The sequence below is a fragment of the Triturus cristatus genome, chromosome 1_1, assembly GCF_964204655.1.
Source record: "Triturus cristatus chromosome 1_1, aTriCri1.1, whole genome shotgun sequence".
In the NCBI taxonomy this organism is placed as follows: Eukaryota; Metazoa; Chordata; class Amphibia; order Caudata; family Salamandridae; genus Triturus; species Triturus cristatus.
This window is the reverse complement of record NC_140579.1, coordinates 1,211,471,473-1,211,493,021: the sequence shown is the minus strand read 5'-3', so window position 1 is coordinate 1,211,493,021 and position 21,549 is coordinate 1,211,471,473. Positions and strand designations below refer to the sequence as shown.

General features: G+C 47.0%; 1 protein-coding gene across 2 annotated transcripts in view; it reads left to right on the top strand.

The window, feature by feature from the left end:
- Positions 1 to 11,442: 11,442 nt before the first annotated feature.
- The window catches only part of LOC146871846 (macrophage colony-stimulating factor 1-like), a 199,016-nt gene continuing 188,909 nt past the window's right edge, over positions 11,443 to 21,549 (top strand). Inside the window, exon 1 of one of the 2 annotated variants that reach the window (XM_085651956.1) lies at positions 11,443 to 11,804. In XM_085651956.1, coding sequence (XP_085508082.1) covers positions 11,763 to 11,804 — 42 coding nt within the window. In that variant the 5' untranslated portion in view covers positions 11,443 to 11,762. The remainder of the gene's footprint in view (positions 11,805 to 21,549) is intronic. The other variant, XM_085651964.1, reaches the window with a different exon arrangement.

The window sequence follows — 21,549 nt, the reverse complement described above, 5'->3', positions numbered from 1 at the left end:
TGATAGTAGTCAATGGGGCCATATACATATATGACTTGAGGCTGAAATGAATCCTATACTGGGAGACACATCGTGCACAAGACATCAGACTTGGAGAACTCCTGACCTCAGTTTGAAAGACACAACTTCAAGCACTCAAACACAGATCAAACCACAAACCTGTAGCAGTGGTGCTCGAACAATATTCAAAGTGGGGGCGCTGCCATTAATGTTATATCTCTAAAGTCATAAAGATGGTGAACAATCCAAGCGTCACCCAAAAAACAAGGGTAGCAAATGTGCCACACCAATTCAGTAGGAGAGGGGAGGGGTGTGGCATGTAGCCAGAGGTGCATTTCAGAGCACTGGTGAGATAGCACACTGTTGTTTACAGACAGCTCATTTTCCATTGCAATAGCCACTAAATGTGCACAGAAGTAAAGTGGTTCTGTCGTGAACCGAATTGCTTTCTTATTTACTGAATAAAAAACCTATCTATATATGTTTCATTAATTGTAAATGACAAATATTAGCATAAGCCATTCTGTATACATATATAGATAGGGGTGTATTCAGTAAATAAGAAAGCAATTCGGTTCCTGAGAGAACCCCTTTACTTCTATAACTATACACCAAGGTTCTGACGCGCACTGGGTTACCCCATTATACCAGACGACTACATTTGCATAACCATGCATTTTTACTGGTAAAACTACATAGTGCACAAATGATAATGTGAGGAAATCTGGTTTCAAAGAATATTTAACATTTATGCAACACCAAGTAAAAGGTTTTTATTTGTTTTGGTCCTATTGAAAACTTTAAGTCCATCAAACTTCAGAATTACAAAAAATGTGCTTCATTTGTGCTTTGTTAATTGCTGATATATTTTGAAATATGTGTATTGGTCATTTACAAGTTTTTATATGTTGTCGTGCGTTAAAAAAAAACTGAAATCCTACAGCCTTCCGTTTCCTTCCTGTACCCCAGCAAGACTGTCTATAAGGTCACTTCTACAATCAAAGAAATAAAAGTAAACGCATGTTTCGAATAAGCAGCATTTTGTCAGGAGACAGAACCTGACATTTGAACTTTGTCTCTGAACACTCAGCAAACGTAACAAGATAAAGACAAAATGTTAAAGCATCTTTATTGATCATTTTCCCTGCAGCACCCCTACTTTCAGAGCCTAAGGCCTGGAGTAGTGTGAATCTGCCAAAAAATGATGTGTTAGCTTCATTTATTAACGCGCCAAATTGTAAGTAAAGAGCGCTCTGTAGAATTGATCCGCAAGGCAGCAAACTAAAAAAGAAAAATCTAGTCAGCTCTCCCAAATTTCACCATGCAACATGATGTCTTCACAGCTTTGACAACAAACAAAGCATGTAGGATGGTTTTGAAATAACACTAAAACCATCGTCTATTGAAACCTTGTGGTTAGAGATGCTGCTATTACCTGAGACCCTGGTAGCAATTACTCGATCTTCAGAAGGAGTAGGGTTGACAGACTTTTTTGGAGTTTCAGGAATGCCATCTTTCCGGTCTGAGATTACACTTGACTTGTCAGACCAATTTGGGTCTAAACTACCGTTCATAATCTTTGGATAGACACTAGAGGATGTTATTCCGTCTGGTCCTATTTCGTGAATGGTTAACAAGTGTCTGGTGGTGTCTAGCAAGTAGATGCAAGTGCATGGACAGTTTTTTCTCTATCAGCCACACAGAACATGCACCTAACCTAGAAACTACGACTGCAGAAGCAGCTCGGGTTTACACTCAAATATATGAATACTGGCCAAGTGGCACTTAAAATCGCCAGATCGGACAAAGAAGCAACTGACACAAATGATGAATTGTGCTAAATTGAGGGCCATCTCGTAGAACAACACATTAAAAAACAGAAATGTCTAAATTTAAGATGTAGACACAACTGCTCAGCATCTCCACATTGTTGTGGTGGCTGAGAATGTAAGATATTGCTAAACAAATGTATAGAGAAAATCAGGAAATGTGTACTCTTGTCAATAACCTGAGTGAGTGTAGGATTGGCCAAGAGGTGATCCCAGAGAGACTCAAAATGGAGATGTTGTAAACACAAGAGCAACACTCAAAGTCCACCCAGTCCATCAACAAGGAAGTATGTGCTCAATGCAGCTGGAGGAATAGGAGACTTTACCCTGCACACTTTTACTCCGTGTGCCAATACCCCGCAGTTTTTACACAGAAAATTATTTTACAACGCAGGGCTTTACAACGCCATCCATTACAACGCATTCTCCATTACAACAAAATGTACTATTCTAACTCCACCGGAGCGTTACTTAGGGGAATGCGTTGTAATAGTTTGCGGTGTGAAGCCCTGCGTTGTAATAGATTTTGCGATGTCAAAAATGTGGGGTAATGGCACGCGGAGTAACGCATGTGGGGTAAAGGATGTTTCCACAGCTGGAGGGAGAGATAGGCTTACTATGGGGAAAGCCATTCCTACTAAGGGAAAGTGAATGCCTGCTTTTAAGGGGAAGGGGGCTTGCCTGCTGACATTGAAAGGTGCACCTGTTGGGGAGGAAAGTTATTCCCTCTTAGGGATAGGGTGTATGCTTGCTGGGGGCGGGTGGGAGGGGTATTCCTAATGAGAGAAAGGTACAGATCAAGGGAAATGAATGGCTAATAAAGGGAACAAGACTCCAAAAGTAGGGGAAGGTCTATCTACTGGAGTGAGTAGTAGTGTTAATTCATGGAAAGGTATGCTATCTTGCAAAGCATTAATACCCCCTGGAGGGAACGCAATTACACAAAATGTAATGTATTCTCAGGGCCATGGTTTTCCTCATACAGGAAAAAAGGTATGCCTACTGGAGGGAACACTACTGTTTGTGGCCATAGATCTAAATCAATGAATGGAGTGGGAAGAGAGCATGAGCAGCCTACAATGGGGGTAGGTAAGCCGACGCCCTGCATGAGGGCCAAATTATTGCGAAAATTAACTGTGATGCAAGCACCGTATATGTCACTGCATTTTGATAGTTCATTTAAAATACACACCAAGTGACAATTTAAAGAAAGTAGACACTGACTGGGGAACAATTCAAGCAGTTCAGGCCAGAACTTTCGATATTTGCAAAGTAAGTAAGTGTGAAGTTTGCCTAAAGAAGGCCATTTTCTGCCTCCAGCAACATGAAGTGGAAAGGTGAGGGTTCAGTTAGGGGAGGCTTTTTTAAAGTCTTTATTGAACTTGCAGATCATTAATTAACTGTAGCATCAATAACACGTATAGATTCAAAAAGCATTATCTTCCCATCATCCCTTGAGTTTTCATGGCCCTTTACCCCTCACCCCTCCCCCCAACCTGGCTAGATATTTCGGGTCATCCAAGTTCGTACTAGCATTTAATTGCATGTCTTACTTTATTTGTATTGTGTAATATTTCGGATCCCCCGATATTCCATCCACCTGCTCCATATTTTGCCCCATTTCTCTTGACATCCCTGGTTACGCTGGACCACTTTTTCGGCTGCTTAATACCAGTTAAGATCATTTTCTCAGTCTGTGACCCTGGGGGGGGTAGTACTGCCCCCCATGCCCTGGCTATGTTCCTTTTAGCAATTACTGCGGCCAATAGTAGCCCCTGCCTGGTATATTTCGGCCACTTGGTCTACCCAGTTATGCAAAGTATGTGTCCTGCACAGTCCCAGAGCATATGATAAAATGAACCCACCGCCATGCAACCCCTCATACATTTATTAGTACTACATTTCCCCATTTAAAATAATTTAGTTCTAGTTGTGTATGACTTGTGTAGAATTTGGAGCTGTATGAGGCGGAATCGCGCCCTCATGGCTACTTCTCTGGGACTTTGTATTGCTTCATCCCAGTCATCATCTAGAGCCCCAACATCTCTCTCCCACGCCATCTTCAAAGCCCCCAGTGTTTCCGGTGCATTATTCATAATTTTTTTATATATGAGGAAGGTGGCTTTTGTGGTCATCGGGTCTAGGAGTATTCTGTCTTCTAATGATGCGTAGTCGGGTACTTGCTCTCCCGCCGAAATATGTACAATGGGTGCATGTTGTAGTTTTAGATATCGAAACTGTTCAGCAAACGGCATTTGATAGTCTGTTTGTAGGTTCTGAAAGTATATCATGTTCTGACCTTTCCAAACATCACCCAGATGTTCAATGCCCTACAGCGCTCATGCACGAAAACCCGGCAACCCTCGTACCTCTTTCAGCAAGTCACGATGCCACAGAGTTCGCTGCGTGAGTGTGCCTTCCCATCCCAGAAATTCCGTCGCCTCCCTCCAGATTCTTATGGTGGTTTTTGTATGTTCCGGTAGCTTACTAGCATGGCTCTTACTATATAGTGCATTGGGGTATCCCCTCTGGCCCATGGAATAGTGGTCCATTTGCGAAAACCCAGTCTTTCAGGGTAACAAGTTGTGCAGCCCAATAGTACTTATGGGTGTCCCGGACAGCCAGCCCCCCTTCATAGACCCTCTTTGCAACTTATGCAAAGTGATTCTAGAGTTTCCCCTATTCTATAACAGTTGTCTCACTTGTGTGTCTACTTTACTAAAAAACTCTATAGGAATTTTGTATGGGGTATTTTGGAGGATATAAAGAAGGCAGGGCAGCGCCATCATCTTAAAGAGGGCTGCTCTGCCCATGAGCGAAAGCAGCAGCGTTCTCCAGTGTGCCACACCCTTCCACAATCTATGCTGTTGGGGGAAGAGGTTGACCTCCAGGAAGTCCGCTTCTGTGCGTGAGATCACAATGCCCAAGTATTTAAATGTATCCCTCACCTCAATGACACTCCCACCGGGGGGCATTGTCAGTAATTCCCCAGTTAGCATGAATGCTAGGGATTTATCCCAGTTAATCTGGTAACTGGAGTAGCTCCCAAACAATCAGAATATATGAAGAGTACGGTGGACAGTTGATCTGGGTTCGGTGACATATTATATTATATCGTCCGCATACAGTGATATTTTTTCCTCCCACTCTCCCCTCATTGGTATGCCTTCTACCATCGGATCCCTTCTTATCCATTCCGCTAGGGGTTCCAGGGCCAACGCAAAAAGCATGGCTGAGAGTGGACATCCTTGCCTTGTACCCTTTTTTAACTCGATCCGCCCGGAAACCACTCCATTCACCTTCACCCGGGCCAGTGGGTTCATGTATAGGAGTTTGACCCAAGTGCAGAATCTGGGGCCCAATCCAAACCCTCTATACTATCGAACGCCATACGGGTGTCCAAGGATAGCAGCAACGCATTGAGGTTCAGTTCGTCCCTGGACGCCTGCAGGACTCCATAGAATCACTGAAGGTTTAGTTGGGTACTTCGGTTTGGCATAAAGCCAGACTGGTCAGGGTGGACCAGGGTAGTTCTCACTCTGGTGAGTCTGGTTTCCAAGACCTTAGCGAGTACCTTAGCCTCCACATTCAGCAAGGAGATTGGCCTATAGGAGGAGCAATCCTCCGGTGGTTTGCCTTGTTTCTGGATCACCACTATCGTGGCCAGTCTTTGGTCTTCCGAGAGGTCGCCCCGGTCCAGTGACTCCTGAAGCATATCTAGCATGTAGGGGGCCGCCAGGGCCGTGATTCCTTTCTAGAGTTCTGCTGGTAATCCATTGGGGCCAACCACCTTCCCCGACTATAGGGCTCTAATTGCACTGCTTTTTTCCTCTGCTGTGAATTCGTCATCTAGGTCATTTCTGTCTACCCGTGACAACCCTGGGAGGTTGGAGTCCCTGAGGAATTCTATGCAATCTAGCTTAGATCTTGTCGAGGAGGGCTGGTATAACTGCTCGTAATACCGTACAAAAGCTGCAGCTATGTTATCACCCGTGTCGCAAGCTTCCCCATTAGGTTACTTTATCTTTATCTCCCAGTTTCATTCTTTATCCCATTTTCCCAGCCATGCCATAAGTTTGGTGGCCTTATCCCCTATTTTATATAGCCTCCTTTATTATGCTGCAGCATAGATCCTTGCCTTTCCTTGTGCTATATCGTGCAGCTCCTGTTGCTTTAGTCTGAGTATGTGGCTGATGTGTGGATCCACCTCGCCCGGCATCCCAATCGCAGTTTCTAGATTGGCAAGTCTCTTTCGAGCGCTTCGTACCAAAGTTGCCGCCCTTTCTTCTGTTACCCTGCAAGTGCCTGTACGTGTCCCCTTATAACAGTTTTATATGCTTCCCATAGCATTCTGGGTGAGTCTACGGTCCACTGGTTTTTATGGAAGTAGTGTTCTGTCCGTTCCCTTATGCTGTCCACGATCTTTTTGTCTCTGAGCAACCATGGGTCTAAGCGTGGCATTAGGACATTAGTTTTAGTGATCCCATCACCTGCACCTCAACTGGTGAGTGGTCCGATACCTCTCACCTTGTGAACTGCCTCTCTAAACCTGTTGGCTGTATAGTCCAGCCATAAGTACCCTCCATGTGAGGCCGAGAAGAAGGTATATTGCTGGGCTAGAAGATTATGTTCTCGCCACAAATCTACCAGCCCCAGAGATGTTACAAACTTTTTAAGAACGTAATTCCCTGAGTCCTTCCCTGAATTTGACAGTCTATCTCCAGAGGGATCCATTACTGCATTAAAATCGCCACCCAATACCAACACTCCATAGGGGAGTTCCATAAGGGAGTTCCCTAGTAGTGCACTTAGGCCAGGTAGTGTATTAGAGTGCAGTTTAGGCGGCACGTTTATTGAGCACAAATTGACTGCCTGGCCCTCCCACGTCCCCGCAATGGCCACATATCTTCCCAGACAGTCCTGCCAGGTTTTCTGGGGTGTAAATGGTAGCACAGTACAAATAAGGACACCCACTCCCCTCTAGCCTGTGGTAAAATCAGCATGTGCTGCCAACTTGTATCCGAATCTGTTTAGCGCTTTACATGTGTTACCCAGCAGATGTGTTTCCTGAAGTAGGACTATGTCTGGGACGTGTCTTCGTATGCATTGCAGTACCATCGCGCATTTAACTTTGATTCTCAGGCCATTAACTTTCCATGTTATTATCGCATAGGTATTCCACATTATGCGGGGTTTAGTGGATGGTTCCATTGACGTCATATCAGTGAGTCAGGTGTATATAGGTTTCCTCTAGTGGGATTCTTGGGTATTCTGCCATTGCTGCCCAGTCAGTGGTGTGGGGAGAGGTGCTGTTTCCTCCCTTCCCCCACTTACTTTCTCATCGTACCCTAAAGTTTTACATCTGCTATATACTAAATTAAACGTAACAATTTCTAACCCCCTACTTTGGAACTCTCCCGCCCTGCTACCCTGCATGGTGGATCCGGAACTTCCCACCCCCCCAACTTGCAGAGCGCCTGTTGACCCCAAACGGAACTAATGGGCATCCGGTGGGCTTAAGCCATGTGTTAATCCGCCCTCGAGCCTGCCCCGGTTCCCCATGATACTGCCGTGAGGCTCATTCTGCATCACCCTGTAAAACATTCATGTATCCACAATTTTAGGGCTAAAGTAAGTCCATTAGCGGCAAATACAAATATCATGCTTATCTGTGTCTCAATAGTTTGTCTCCTGTGCCGAACTCTTGAGATGGCAGTGTTCATCTGTAGCACAGTGTCCCTGGAGTTGTTCTCTGTCTCCCAGCTGCTGGTCCTAGTCCTCCCAAATCACTGGTCATCTAGGCTTGTCCGAGAGTCTACGGGTAGTGGGGATCGTTGATCCGGTGCAGCTTGCATTGCCTGGTCCACTGTTGCTCTTCCGCCTCCGTGCACACGTTGTTGTCCTCCCGCAGTTCGCCATCCATCAAGCCACTCCCAGGCCTCTTCTGGGGAGTGGAACGTCCACACTTTACCCTCTGCCGTCACGCGAAGGGTTCACAGAAACAGCATGGAGTACTTGATCTCTTTGGCTCTCAGTGCTTTCTTAACATCAAGAAAGGTTTGTCTTGTCTGTTGCACCTTTATTGTAAAATCCAGGAATAGAGTGATAGTTGCATTGTCTATTTGGATTGATAGTGCCCCGGTGCCACCTGCAGGATTGCGTCTCTGTCCTGATAGTTGAAAATCCGGGCAATGATGGGGCGTGGTGGCGCTCTGGGTCTTGGTGGAGCACCCGGAATTCTGTGGGCTCTCTCCACGGAGAAGTATTTGGACAACTCCTTGGGTTTGAGTGTCTTTAGTATGAGACCCTCAACAAACAAGACCACCACCGGTCCCTCCGCCCTCTACGGGACACCTATAATGCGAACATTGTTGCGGCGGGAGCGTCCCTCCTAATCCTCCAGCCTCGCTTCCAGGGCTTTGGTTGTGGCGGTGAGTTCCTGTACTTTCCCTTAAAGAGTTTTTGTGTCAGTCACTAATGCAGTTGTGACTTTCTAAACCTCCTTCACTCTGACACTCATGTTTCTCTGGTCTGCTCTGATGAGTGTTACTTCAGAGGTCACTGTGTAAATTTTCCCAGCCAGGTCTGACCGCACTCTCTGCAGCGCCGTCATTATATCCGCTAGAGTAGGCACCGTCTCTATTGTTGGTGCTGACGAGGAAAGGGCAGAGTCCTTCTCCACCGCATTGCCGCCCATCAACTCCCTGGGCATAGTGTACCTGTCCAATTTTGTTTGCTGGCCACTGCTGGGTCCTTTTACTCTCGTCATTATTCTGCCTCCTGTCGCATGTTCACCAAGGGGGTAGGATAGGCTATCATCAGTCCTCTCTGCCGCCTTCCCAGACCGCTCCACGTGTCTAGCCGCTTGTCGGTATTCCTGCCATGGCCTCCCTGGTAAGCACCCTTCTGACTGGATGTGTTTCCTAGATTTGGGCACCGTCTCCCAATATTGTCTATGCTGGGTTCTCTGCTCCTCACCTGCGGGGGTGTTCCCTCAATCCTGTCAATTCTGCAGCTCTGAGGGGATCTAAAGACTCATCTTTTCAACTGTGATACCATCGACCATCGTGGAGAATGCGCACACCTACTCTTATCAACAAGGACCTCCCCCTCTTTCTCGCCAATGCCCTCTCTGATTTCTATTGATTCCTTACAGCTTCTGCATCCGCTGTTACTACTCAGCAAGGCTGATGTTCTAGAAATCCTACGACATGGTCAGTCATGGACAGAGGAAAGTTACTGCTGCTCTTACATACCAGGCGTAGTCTAGGCACCCATGAAAAATAACTCAATTTAACCTTCTATTTCCAAACATGTTGAGAGGATTCTCTTTAGATGGACCATGTAGTCCATGTGGTATTGATTGCTTGAATATAAGTCAGTAGATGTTTAATCAGAACTTGCATCTAATCAGTCGGGTAGGTTTAATCAGTCAGTTTTCGTGGCTGGGAAGTCATGATGACTTAACATCTTTGTAAGCGTCTAGCTGATGGGGTGCTGGGGGTAGTGGGGAGCTTAACCTAATCTGATGTTTCATGATCCCAAACAGAATAGTAATGGCAAAAATAAATGTCAAAATAGAGTGGGGGGCTGTTGCCTCCCCCGGTGGGCAGTGTTGCTTTTAGGAAAATAATGTTTCCTCACTTTCTAAGCCAAGCATTGACCCCACATCCTATCATAATGCTGCCCTCTGCTACACTACTTATAGCAGACAGTAGGTATCATCATACCCCCTGCATTCACAAGAGCAGTACCGGAGGTCGTTAGTTCTCATTCTTCGCACCAAAAACATGGCTAGGCCTCCCCAGCACATCAGAGTCTCTCCCTCACTTCCACAAGAAGCTGAAGACCTGGCTCTTCAAATTCCTCTGAGAGGACACTCACCTACTACCTGCTCAAGGCCTGGATACCCTCATGGGGAATTAGTGCCTATATACAAATAAACATAACACAACATAATTGTGGCCTAGGAAAGATGGAACTCACAGCTTTACCCTACACTACTGTGTACACAGGGTGGACTTTAGAGTGGTGCGATGGGGAGGCCGCACTGGGCGCTGACGTGGGGAGGGGGCGCTGACCTTAGGGTGGGGTACTGGGATTAGCAATAATTGAAGATTTAAAAGCACCTGGGGCAGAGTCCCTTGAAAACAATAAGAATGTTGAGATAACTCTTGTGATTAATGTTCCTGCTTGAGAGAAAGAGCAGAGTTTTGTCTAGTGGCAGTTTTGACTCACCACAAAGTAGCGCAGATGGTTAATATTCCTGCTGCAAAGAACAGATCCGTGTGTTATGTGGATAGCTGAGGGGTGTATACAACAAGGCTGTGGGAAAACCTTCCCAGTGCCTGGAGGGTTTGAGAGGGTCCTAGTTTGGAGTATGACCTCTCATGCCAAAATGCTAAATCACAAAAAAATACTCCAAAGCTCCCGGGGGAGCAAGTAGGTTTTCAGGCGGGGCAGGACCCAAGACGGAGGTTTGACTACTGGGCTACCCCATCATGCCTAACGGTCCCTTGTGAAACGATTTTCCTCCACAGTATGGATGGAGAACCACGCATAACAGATTAATTATCTGTTACATTCATACAAGGAGCAGCTACTCTGCCCTTTATTTACTGACAGGATAGGGACTCCCCTTTACTGTTTTTGCCAGGGTGGATGACCATTGCCCTGAAGAAAGTCCAGGACCTACAACGCCGACTAAAGGACTGAAATATGTTGGCACTAGGGTCATAGGGACATTATATTACCACTGACCTGTTTTTTAACAGTTTTTAATGACCCTGACAGACCCAAAAATAAAGGGAAACCGGGGGTCTGTCTGAGGTTTTTTATCTTTAATCCCCCTGGTCTTCATGTATGATAAGAGCTCCCAACACTGTGGTTGAGCCCACCCCGACTTGTAGGCGTCAGGGTGACCCGATGATGATAGCTGAGGGGACCAGCGAAGCCGGCCATTTACCAGGGTTTTAAAACAAATGAAATATATGTAAGAGGGGCTATGGAGAGATGAGGGGCAGGTTTGCTTGGTGGTAGTGAGGGAATCCGATGAGGTCATTGGGGGGCAAAAATGATTGTCGCACTGGGCGCCACCAGCGCTAAAGTATACACAAAGATAATTTTCCTGTACTCAAATCCCCACCGTCTGCAAGCAAAAGGAATAACTGTTGGTCAGAACAACAGCTATGGGAAACAGGAGACGGTGGAAACATCTGGCTGTGCAACATGTGTCTGCATGCGCCCCTGAGAGACGCAGCCCACTGGCACAGCCGGTGGTGTCCGCTGCTCGAGCCACTGTGGCGTAATGAGCCCCCCATGTGTGGCGTAGGGGCTCTCTCCCTACCTGCCTGACGTCTCATGCCAATCAAGTACTCTTGGGGGATAGGGGAGGTGAGAGTGTCATGGGGAGAGGGGGGCTTGAAAGAGGGGGGTTGGAAGAGCTCAAAGTGCGTGATTAGAGGGATGGAAGGATGGGGGTGAAGGGAAGGGGGAAGAAGAGGCGCACAGGAGGAGGGTGAAACTTAGTGGAGATGAGAAAGCAGGCGCGAGAAAGACCGAGGGGCGGGCTGCAGCCTGTTTCCCGGAAAGCACATGCCCGAGCTGAGAGTTTATAAGGCGGAGCGCGGAGCTCCGAGCTCAATGCGAGCCACTTCAGCCCGATCCCCAGAACTCACCAGATCCCCTCCAAGGAAACAAGGACCCTCAGAGCACACGACAGTGAGACCCTTCAGAACTTTCCAACAAGCAGGACTTTCGGGACCCACTGCTAACCCCTGAGCGCTGCAGAAACCGACCTGAGCGCCCCACACCCGGAAACCCCGACATAAGGAAGGACTCTGACGCAGCCCCAACACACCGGAGCCACAAGTAAACCTACTACTCGGACCCTCGGAAACCAGGACCCTCCGGAGCACTCCGCACACTCCCATCATGGACCAAAGCACCCGGGACCGGCGGAGGAGCCCCCCAAAGGTGAGTGCGGAGGGGCTACGTGGGGCAGGGCATTAGTAAGTGCCCTTTGCGTCTGTGCTGCAATGCCGTGATCTGTGCATCAAGTAAATAAAACGGTACTGATCTCGAGGTCTGTGGTGTAATGTGGGGTATCGTGCAGAGATGCACTAATACCGTCAGGTGCGCCCTGTGCTGTAATGCGAGGATCGGCGCCGCCTTTTAGTGCGTAGATCTGTGGTGTGATACAGTGGACTTTGTTGCAATACGTGGGATCAGCACTTTACTAAGGAATTTTTATTTGGGTGGGCCAAGGGTGCATTTGGGTGGGCCACTGTCGGCTCGATTTGTCATATATATGTCTAGGCAGGGCTGCTTCAGGGCCCTCCTTTATCTCTTCTTAGTCTTACAAGGCCCAGTAAAACACACACTTTTCCAAATCTCTTTCTAAATATTATCACTCTCAAAAAGTGTTTTTTCCATGTAATGTTCCTTTGAAGGGAAGAGCAGGTTTCTGAGGTGGGAGTATTAGGCAAGTGACACTTCTCGGGCTCCATCTGTGCGAGCCTTCAAGGAGAATCCCTCTTCATTACTACCTCCATCTGCAACGTACTCCCTTACAGGCTTGATTATCCACTACTCCTCTCCAGTGCACCTTATCTCACAGCTGACCTTGGGCCCCAGCCCCATATCAGGGACCATCGGGCTCCACTTTCATTTTGCCCTGTAAAAACATTAGTAAAAGCACCTTCAAACTTAAAACATTGAATATGGCAGTAAATATAATTAGCACGCACTTTAAAGTATGTTCCACAGTAGCCCGTATGACCCGACTGCTAATTAAATAAACAAAAACAAAAAGGCTGTGACAGGATCGGCTTTAGCGCTGATGCGAAAGTCTTTTTAGGCGCCGCACCAATAACCTCTTTCTCCGTAAATACCTTTACTACCACCTTCCAACAGTGCCCCTCATCCCTCCATGGCCCCCCCTATTGACCTCCTCCTTGGATTCCCTCACTGCCACATGCCACAAGTGCCCCTCGTCTCTGCCTAGCTCCCCCCTCCACACCATGACCTCTTCCTCGGAATCCCTCACTGCCACCCCCAACAGTGCCTCTCATCTTTACGTAGCCCCTCTCTCATATGCATTTACTTTGTTGCATAGCGCAACTCGTATCAGTGTAGTGTGTGTCAGTACTTTACACCACGCACACATTATACAGAGACAATGAATCATACAAGTATGTAAATCAGTCTGCAGGGAATTTCACCAGGGGCGTAACAAAGGCCCCCGCAGCCCCCGCGGTGCAGGGGGGCCCCAGGCTTACCCATGCTGGAGGGGGCCCCCCTTAGCCCCTTAGCCCCTGCTGATGTGAGTGTGAAGGGCCCCTTCAGCACATCGTGCAGGGGGCCCTCTCACGTTTTGTGAGGCCTTTGGCAGCGGCTGGGCCTGAGTATTTTAAAGTTGTCCTCATGGGGCTTGGTTTAAACATTATCTCTGCACGTCCGCCTCGCCACTTAGACGAGAAATTCAATTTCAGGGGCAGAACATGGTGCCTCTAATAAGGTAGACTCCCTCATTGCGTTGGAGTAATGTAAATGCAAGCCAAGCTGTGACCAATTAAACTGCGTCATTTTGGTTTGTTTGCATGACCAGCACTTGGGTGTTTTCTACTTTTCCTGCACAAGCACCAATTTCCTCCAGTGTTTCTTAGACATTGTAATGTCATCCTCCAAGGAAACAGTTTACCCTCTTTGCAGACATGCCCCTTTGTTCTGTGTGTGCCCAGGGCACAAATCCTAAACAAGCATTTGCAATACAATAGGTCTCGCATTTACACGAGTTTGAGCTATTGGCATTGTAAATGACAATGCCTTTTATTAATGTGTTGTTTTTAAAACATAAATAAAGGCATTGTTATTTACAATGCCAAACGCTTAAACTCATGCAAATGTGAGTCCTATTGCATTGCAAATGGGTTCTTGCAATACAAATTTGAAAAAGCATTAGGAGAGAGCATGTCCTGTCTGCAACAGCAGGCAGGACAAAGCTATTTGAGAAAATGGTGCTCGGAGGCTGTAATTAAAGCCTACTGAGTAACAACACATGTAACAGGGGGTGTCGCCATGGGAGGTTATAAAATAAGACTAAGGAGCAGCAGCGGTTTCTGCCTTTGGGCGCTGAGGCGTTGTGCCAGTAATATTCTGGCCCCCTATTCAGTTTACTTGTTTAGTAAAACACTGACTCAAATTTAGTTATGACTATTGTACCTTTTTTTTTATTTGCGACCGCGGTCGCGGCCTGTGGCAGTCATTGTTATTGAAGGGGGGGTAGAGCTTCAATCACAGACATGTGACTTCACTATAGGAGTGGTGGTGGGTGGCAGCAGCGAGTGCACAGCACAAGTGTGCATGTCAGGTCGGACAGAGAATTTTTCCGGCCAGCCCGACATGCGCACCGGAGACTTGCTCTCGCTGCAGATTAGGAGAGCGGGGGTTGATCCATGCTGCTTCCCCGGTCTCCTACTGAGCGTCGAGTTCCCTTGCTCAAGCCAATCCTGGCTTTGAATGGGAGCAGCCTCTAGAATAGCTGAAAGAGTCTTCCGGCTTCTAATTGGGTAGAAGCTCGTGTGTCTGGCTCTGATGCGCAGTTTAGCCAGTTAGGAGACGGAGGGAAGTGTGCGACTGGCCTACAGACAAAAAGAAAGCATGTTCATGTGGAAGAGGAAAGCAGGTAAGTTCTGTGCTTATCATCCTCTTATTTCGTATTAGAGTATGTTTGTCTCTGTGACAGAGGGTGGACGAGAATGTCTGTGGAACTGTGTGTTAGTGTATCTACATCTGTTCATACGTGCTCATGCTTTTAAATATTTGCAGTTTGAAAACATAGGATAAAATATAGGACATGAGGCCTGGTGAGGGGTGTATTTCCTTCTGTTTATATGCTTGCGGGCTTTTAAATGTTTGCAGTTTCAAAACGTAGTATAAAATATTGGACACGGGGCCTGGTGAGCGGTGCAGCTAAAGCCACTGCTGAGATGAGACTTTCTTTATGAGACTAGTTAAATGTCCAAATAATATCGCACTATTTTTGGAAAAGACATTGAATTGGTGTGAGCAGAGAAATCTCTTGCAGCGACGGAAGAAAGACAACAAAGGCCCCTTCTGTTGTGTTCACCATTGTAATGTCATTTATTCCTGAACCTACATATCTCCCTTGTGTCTGGTTTTGTCCCAGCTGTACTCTTACTGTCCTGTGCAGGCTGCAGCCTTTTAAAATCCTGTTTCTTAACGGGCAATTTACATAGGTTTTCCAGTATATCTTTCTGATATACTTTCAGCAATACAGTGTCAACAAACAAAACTCGACATTTCTGACAGCCTTTAAAGCAAACCTTTTTAACTGAGTCTGACAGAAGAGTCCAAACGTTATGTGAAATATTCTAGTTCAGCTGTTGCACCCTAAGTATGCCACTGTTGCATGATGTTGAAGTAGTCATTGGGCTCAGTGTGGCCATGTCTGGGTCACTACATAAAAGTCATGCCCAACTTTTACGGCCCACCACTTTCAAATGTCACCAGCGCAACTGCTAAGGAGGGACTTCTAAGCCTATTAACCAATGAACAGTCAAAGTTTACAATGGACAATGATACAAGCCAATGAAAAGTATGAGCGGAGAGTGGGCAGAGCTTCAAGTCTTTACCTGAATACAGTACGCCTTGCAGAGCAGCGCATGCGCTGCCCAGGATCGACCTAAAAAAAGCCGCCACACCATGTAGCGAAAAAAAGCCGGGCAAAGGGAGCAGAAAAGAATCGGTGCCATCCATAGGATCGTAATTCACGGGAAAAGAGGCTCAAGGCTGCCCTTGATCCTCTCCCTAACGAACACCAAAACCCCACCCTTTCCTAAACGGGTGAATCCCTGCCTGCCTTGGACTGCTTCACCCACTCGAAGCCCCCCGGGGGAAAGCTGTCATGGAGTCTCCTCCCACGGGCGCCTCCATTTAGACCAGACTCCTTTCATTGCAGTGCTATTGCGTGATCTGCAAATTTAACTTGTTTTAAATTTTTTTTATTACATTTGCATTGCGTTTTTGGAACATATTTGGCTCTAAATCGGACTACTGTCTATATTACGAATTTACGATTAACAAAATGTGTACTTGTGAAGGGCATCGGGCAGGTTTGTGAGTGTATGTATGCGTGTGTGCATGTGTATGCAACCATGTCTGTGTAATCTGTGTACATACACTGGTTTCACGTGCTGACAGATTCCATATTAAGAATCAATGAACTCGAATAAAATGCTTTACTGCAATACAGCATTTTCATAAACAGGCCACTCTCTTATGTTTCACTCTTTAGAACAATCTGACGTGCACCTTGAATGTGGCAATAGACAATGTGATATAACATGCATGTAATTGTTCGCGGAGGGGCAGTTGCAAGAGCAGTGACATAAAAGTGCAGAGAGCACGTTCAGGGCATTTAAAATATGTGCAATACTCTCCACGTGCAGCACATGGCGCCTCAGACAGCAGGGAAACAGAACTGTTCCAGAGGATGAACGCGATATCTAATTAGCAAACTTCATATAATAGCAATTAACCTTCAGAAAAGAAAAATGCTTTTGCAATATGGAATCAGAAACAAGGCCACTAGGCTAACTCGTCTAATAGGGCACCTTTTGCCATTAAGTGAGCAAAATATATTCCAACGCTGGCCTGCATATTCACATCAAATTCTTGTGCCAACATCAAGCAATGAGACCGACAAATGAACACTGCCAAGAGTCCGCGAGGGCTCAGTCTCTGGTTCTTCCAGTATAGCCTTCAATGATATCCTCCCATTTCCAAGTTTGGTCACGGGATAGCTTTGTGAAACAAGCCCCAGGAAGTATTTGCTGGAGGGCTCCAGCCCGGGACGTAAATCATCAAGTCGAACCCTCTACAGGTGTCCCGGGAGCTGAGATTCCAACCCACCATCGCCAACATTCAAGAAAATCATGGGCATCGCTTACTGTTACTGTCTCGAAGAAGGGACTCGCGTTACTTTTCGCGCTCAAACACTCATCTGGCCAGCAACAAATCTCGCACGCGCTTGGTCAAGATATGGGTAATGCGCTGCGAGTGTGGGGGAGAGATAATGGCGGCCGGAGATAGCGAGGGTTGCGAGGAGTGAGGCGGCACTGGTAGCGAGCAAGCGCCCTCCGTGTTCACCGTGCCATGGATGTTTATCGCACGGCGAGGGCTCTGCGAGAAGGCACCAGCTTTCCTTGGCACACTGACTATGAAAATATTTATCTTAAGATGCCCCACCCGGAAGGTGATGCCATACCGCTCTGTGAGCCAAGCCTGCCCCATCCCACGAGCTGTCCTGGATACAAACAACCATTTCACAACCAGCACGGTCCCAAAAGTGAAAGAGGACCGCGCTGCAGCCGGAGCATGGGGATCTCTTATCTTTATGGGGCTATGTGTTTGGCCCCATAAAGATAAGAAACTGCTTTGCGACAGCAGCAAAGTAGGCGAGCCAGTCCGGCTCGGAGACAAAGGGCGTGAACAGAAAACCCTTTATTTCCAATGGCAGGCCACCGTTTAGCATAAACGGTGACGCAAGCCAATGGAAATGAGGGGCGGGGCTTAAAGCTCTTTTCTGAAAATCCTCTCCTACAAAATCTCTTGCGGAGCAGGGCTCTGCCCTGCAACGCACGCGAGACCTAAAAAGAAGTGGGGGGACTAACCTAGTTAATCAAAATGCAAGTGGCATCACGGCACGTGACATCACTGTGTGTGACATCGTGGCACGTGACATCACAGTAAGTGGCATCATAAGAAGTGACATCAGATCTTGAGCCCTCACATTTATGTTTAGCAGGTCTATCTTGAGTACATTGGACCACATTTCGAGTACACAGGGAAACCCTCCTGATTTAGGCAGAAGATTCACACTTTTTAAAGCTGCACATAAAACAAACTTGCCTTTTGTCTGCGTAAACTTCCTCTACCCATAGTGCTTTCCAAGAAAAACAGTGGTACTAAATTAGATTTATTTTGTGTAAATACAGGGAAAGGCCAACACATCGGACATTCTTACAGTGCATGCATGTCTCCTAAACAAAGTGAAAAGCTGCCTCCCTTCAGTATGTGTGAAGTGCTTACAAGGTGTGAGCCTTTGTTTCCCATCTGCTTCATTTGCATCCGGTGTGAGGCTCCTGACTGCTCCCAGCCAGGAGACTCCAACAAAAGGAGGCCTGATGACCCCTCAAATTCGGCCTTTGTTATGGGCCCAGCAGGAGTCTGAACTAAGAAAGCTCCCTCCCCGCCTGACCGTTGTTGTGATCGAAAGCAGACAACAACGTGCAGGCGCTGCTGAATGTGTCCTGCTGTTTGCAAATTACACCGGGACGAATTCAGGATATTTTTCAGTGGGGTTCAACTTCTTGGCAGGGTGGACGGCGTCCACTCTGTGAAAATAGTGGGCGGACGCGTGTACCCTCGACTCGTGCCCTGTATGTGCCGAATGTGCAGAGTGATAGAGAATGAAAGTGCCAGTCCCAAGAATGCTTTAATCTGAGCAGCTATCGGGGCAGCAGCTGTCTCAAAGGCGGCGCTGTCTGAAGCAATCCCAGGCTATGAATCCTGTTAGAGTATACTTCCCTGCCACCAAACCCAGCTGCGCCTCGCCTCGGCTCCTCGTGGAAAGTCAAACCTCTGCCGAAGATCGTCTGTGGAGTCATGTGTGTGCACGTGAGCGATCAGAGAGATGTGAGTGTAGGGTGAGAGGAGTGACTGTGAGTGCCAGGTAAAAGTGCTGGTTGAGTGATGTGTATGTGAGTGGAGGCTGTGAGAGATGTGGCTGGGAATGCAGTGCGAGAGGTGTGACTGAGCGGAGGGTGAATGATGTACCTGTCTGAGCGCCGAGTGAAGTTTAAGCCCATGTGAGTGCAGAGTGACAGCTGAGCCGTGTGAATGCAGTGTGAAAGGGGGGCCTCTGTGAATGCACTTCAGACCTTGTGAATGCAGGGTGTGCCTCTGTGAGTGCCGGTTAAGACGTGAGATAATGTTTATGCAGGGTGAGTGGTATGCCTATGTGAGAGAGGAGTCTGTGTGGAGGAAGGGTGAGAGGCGTACCCATGTTAGTGCATGGTGAAAGGTGAGTGTGCGACAGTGCATGGTGAGAGGTGAGCCTATGTGAGTGCATGGTGAAATCTGAGCTCTTGTAGATGCATGGGAGCCAAGGAGAATGCAGGGGGATATTTGAGCCCTTGTAAATGCAGGATGAGAGATAAATCTTGGTGAGTGCACGGGGAGGATGTTCCCATGTGAGCGCTCAAGGAGGGGTGTGCCTCTGTGAGTGAGTAGCGGTCTACCCATGTGAGTGCCGGGTGAGAGGGGTGCCTATGTGAGCAGTGAGTGAGTGATGTCAGTGTGTGTGTGTGCAGGGTGAGTGGTGTGCCTGTGTGAGAACTGGGTGGGTGGTGTGCCCACGTGAGTGCAATGTGGGAGGCGTGCTCGCTTAAGTAAAGTGTGAGTATTGTGAGTTCAGGGGGAGTGTGTGACTGTGTGAATGCAGGGTGAGAGGCACGTCTGTCTGAATGCATGGAAAGAGGAGGGGCTGGGTGAATGCAGAGTGAGAGACATGCCTGTGTGTAACGGAGTAGCCAGAAAATTAAAATATCCTACCACTTCGAACCAAAGCTCCTCTGTCTGTTCCATCCAAGCATCTATTCCTTCATCCTTTCACCCTCCCATCCACCTTCTGCTATCAATCATTTCACCTTTACATTCTGTCATCCATTCATTATTTCATCCAACTTTAAATTGTTCACCATTCCATCCATTGGCCATTTTATCCACCCTCTAAGATTTTTCATTTACTCTACCATCTTTTCACCCTTCCTCAGATTTCCATTTACTCCGTCATCCATCCATCCTCTAAAATGTCCCTTTACTCTGTCATCCTTTCATCCTCCCATGTATCTATCCTCTCACTTAATTATCCTCTCACATAACATATGTATTTGTAAAGCACACGTTCATGCCGAAGAGTATCTTGGCGTTGAATAACAGATGTTTATTGTTACCCAACTCAATGGTATTAATTTTATCGACCCCAGAAGGATGAAAGTCTGACTGGACCTGCTGGGAGTTGAATATGTGCTAATGAGGTCAAACACAAACCCCTACAGTTGACGCATTAGTCCACTGAGCTACCAGACCCACTCATTCACCTATCCTCTCACCAGTAATATAACAATAGCCCCTGCACACCCAGTGGTGCGGGGGGCAAGCTTCAGGGGGCCCTGGCCTGAGAGCTCCTGAATGGGTCCAGAGTGTGGGGGGCCCCCTCTATGTACTTTGCAGGGGGGCCCCCTCAAGTTTTGTTACGCCACTGAATTTCACATAAGCCAATGAAGATAACAAGGTGTAGGAATCACGTGTCATCCATACCGGTGGGCAGGCTCACCGGGCTTCAGCACCCCCCCCCCTTCCCCCGTCATGTGTGTCAGCCCGGCTGAGACAGCCTCGCGGGCTGGCGTCCGTCTAATTGCAGCCGGACCGAGTACTTCACAGGTCTTTAAAAGACCATTTACTCGTTAATGAGGCTTTTGTTGTGTTTTCACTCCTTCTTACAGCCACTCTGCCTATGGCTGGAAGACTTAGGCCCCCCCCCCCGAAATCTTTTTCAGCCCCCCCCCCGAAATTTGACTCTAATTGCTCGCCTGCCGGTGGGCCGGATATTTTACAAGGGTTTGGGCTGGGGAAACACAACCTTAGGATTTAAAGAGTATTCCACGGGGGTCAGCTTTACTGATAAAAATGTATATCTGCCCAAACATACTCATTTTAGCAACATTAGAATAATGAAAGACTGAAGAAGTTCTATATCACAAAACAAAAAAAGCGAAGTTCTACCATTCATGCCATTCATGTTTGTATGCAGCTCTTTGATGACAGTTCATAGCTCACTGTCCTATGTTAGGTTTGTAACTTCTGAAATGCAAGTAACACAAGGATCTCTGTGACAAAGGCAGTAACCCACTGAGCTTCCACATAAAATACAGTTCATCTACATATAAAAACTACTAACGGACAAATGATTGCTCTCCAGCAGGATCATTAATGCACACTTGTTTCTGTGATGTTAACTGCTCATGCTTGTGGTTTATACTTGTTTCTGTGATATGCACTGCTCATGCTTGTGATGCACACTTGTTTCCTTATATCCACTGCTCATGCTTGTGATGCACACTTGTTTCCTTATATCCACTGCTCATGCTTGTGATGCACACTTGTTTCTCTGATATGCACTGCTCATTCTTACGATGCACACTTGTTTCTGTGATGTGCACTGCTCATGCTTGTGGTTTATACTTGTTTCTGTGATATGCACTGCTCATGCTTGTGATGCACACTTGTTTCTCTTATATGCACTGCTCATGCTTGTGATGAACACTTGTTTCTGTGATGTGCACTGCTTGTGGTTTATACTTGTTTCTGTGATGTGCACTGCTCATGCTTGTGATGCACACTTGTTTCTCTTATATGCACTGCTCATGCTTGTGATGCACACTTGTGTCTGTGGTGTGCACTGCTCATGCTTGTGATGCACACTTGTTTCTCTGATATGCACTGCTCATTCTTACGATGCACACTTGTTACTGTGATGTGCACTGCTCATGCTTGTGGTTTATACTTGTTTCTGTGATATGCACTGCTCATGCTTGTGATGCACACTTGTTTCTCTTATATGCACTGCTCATGC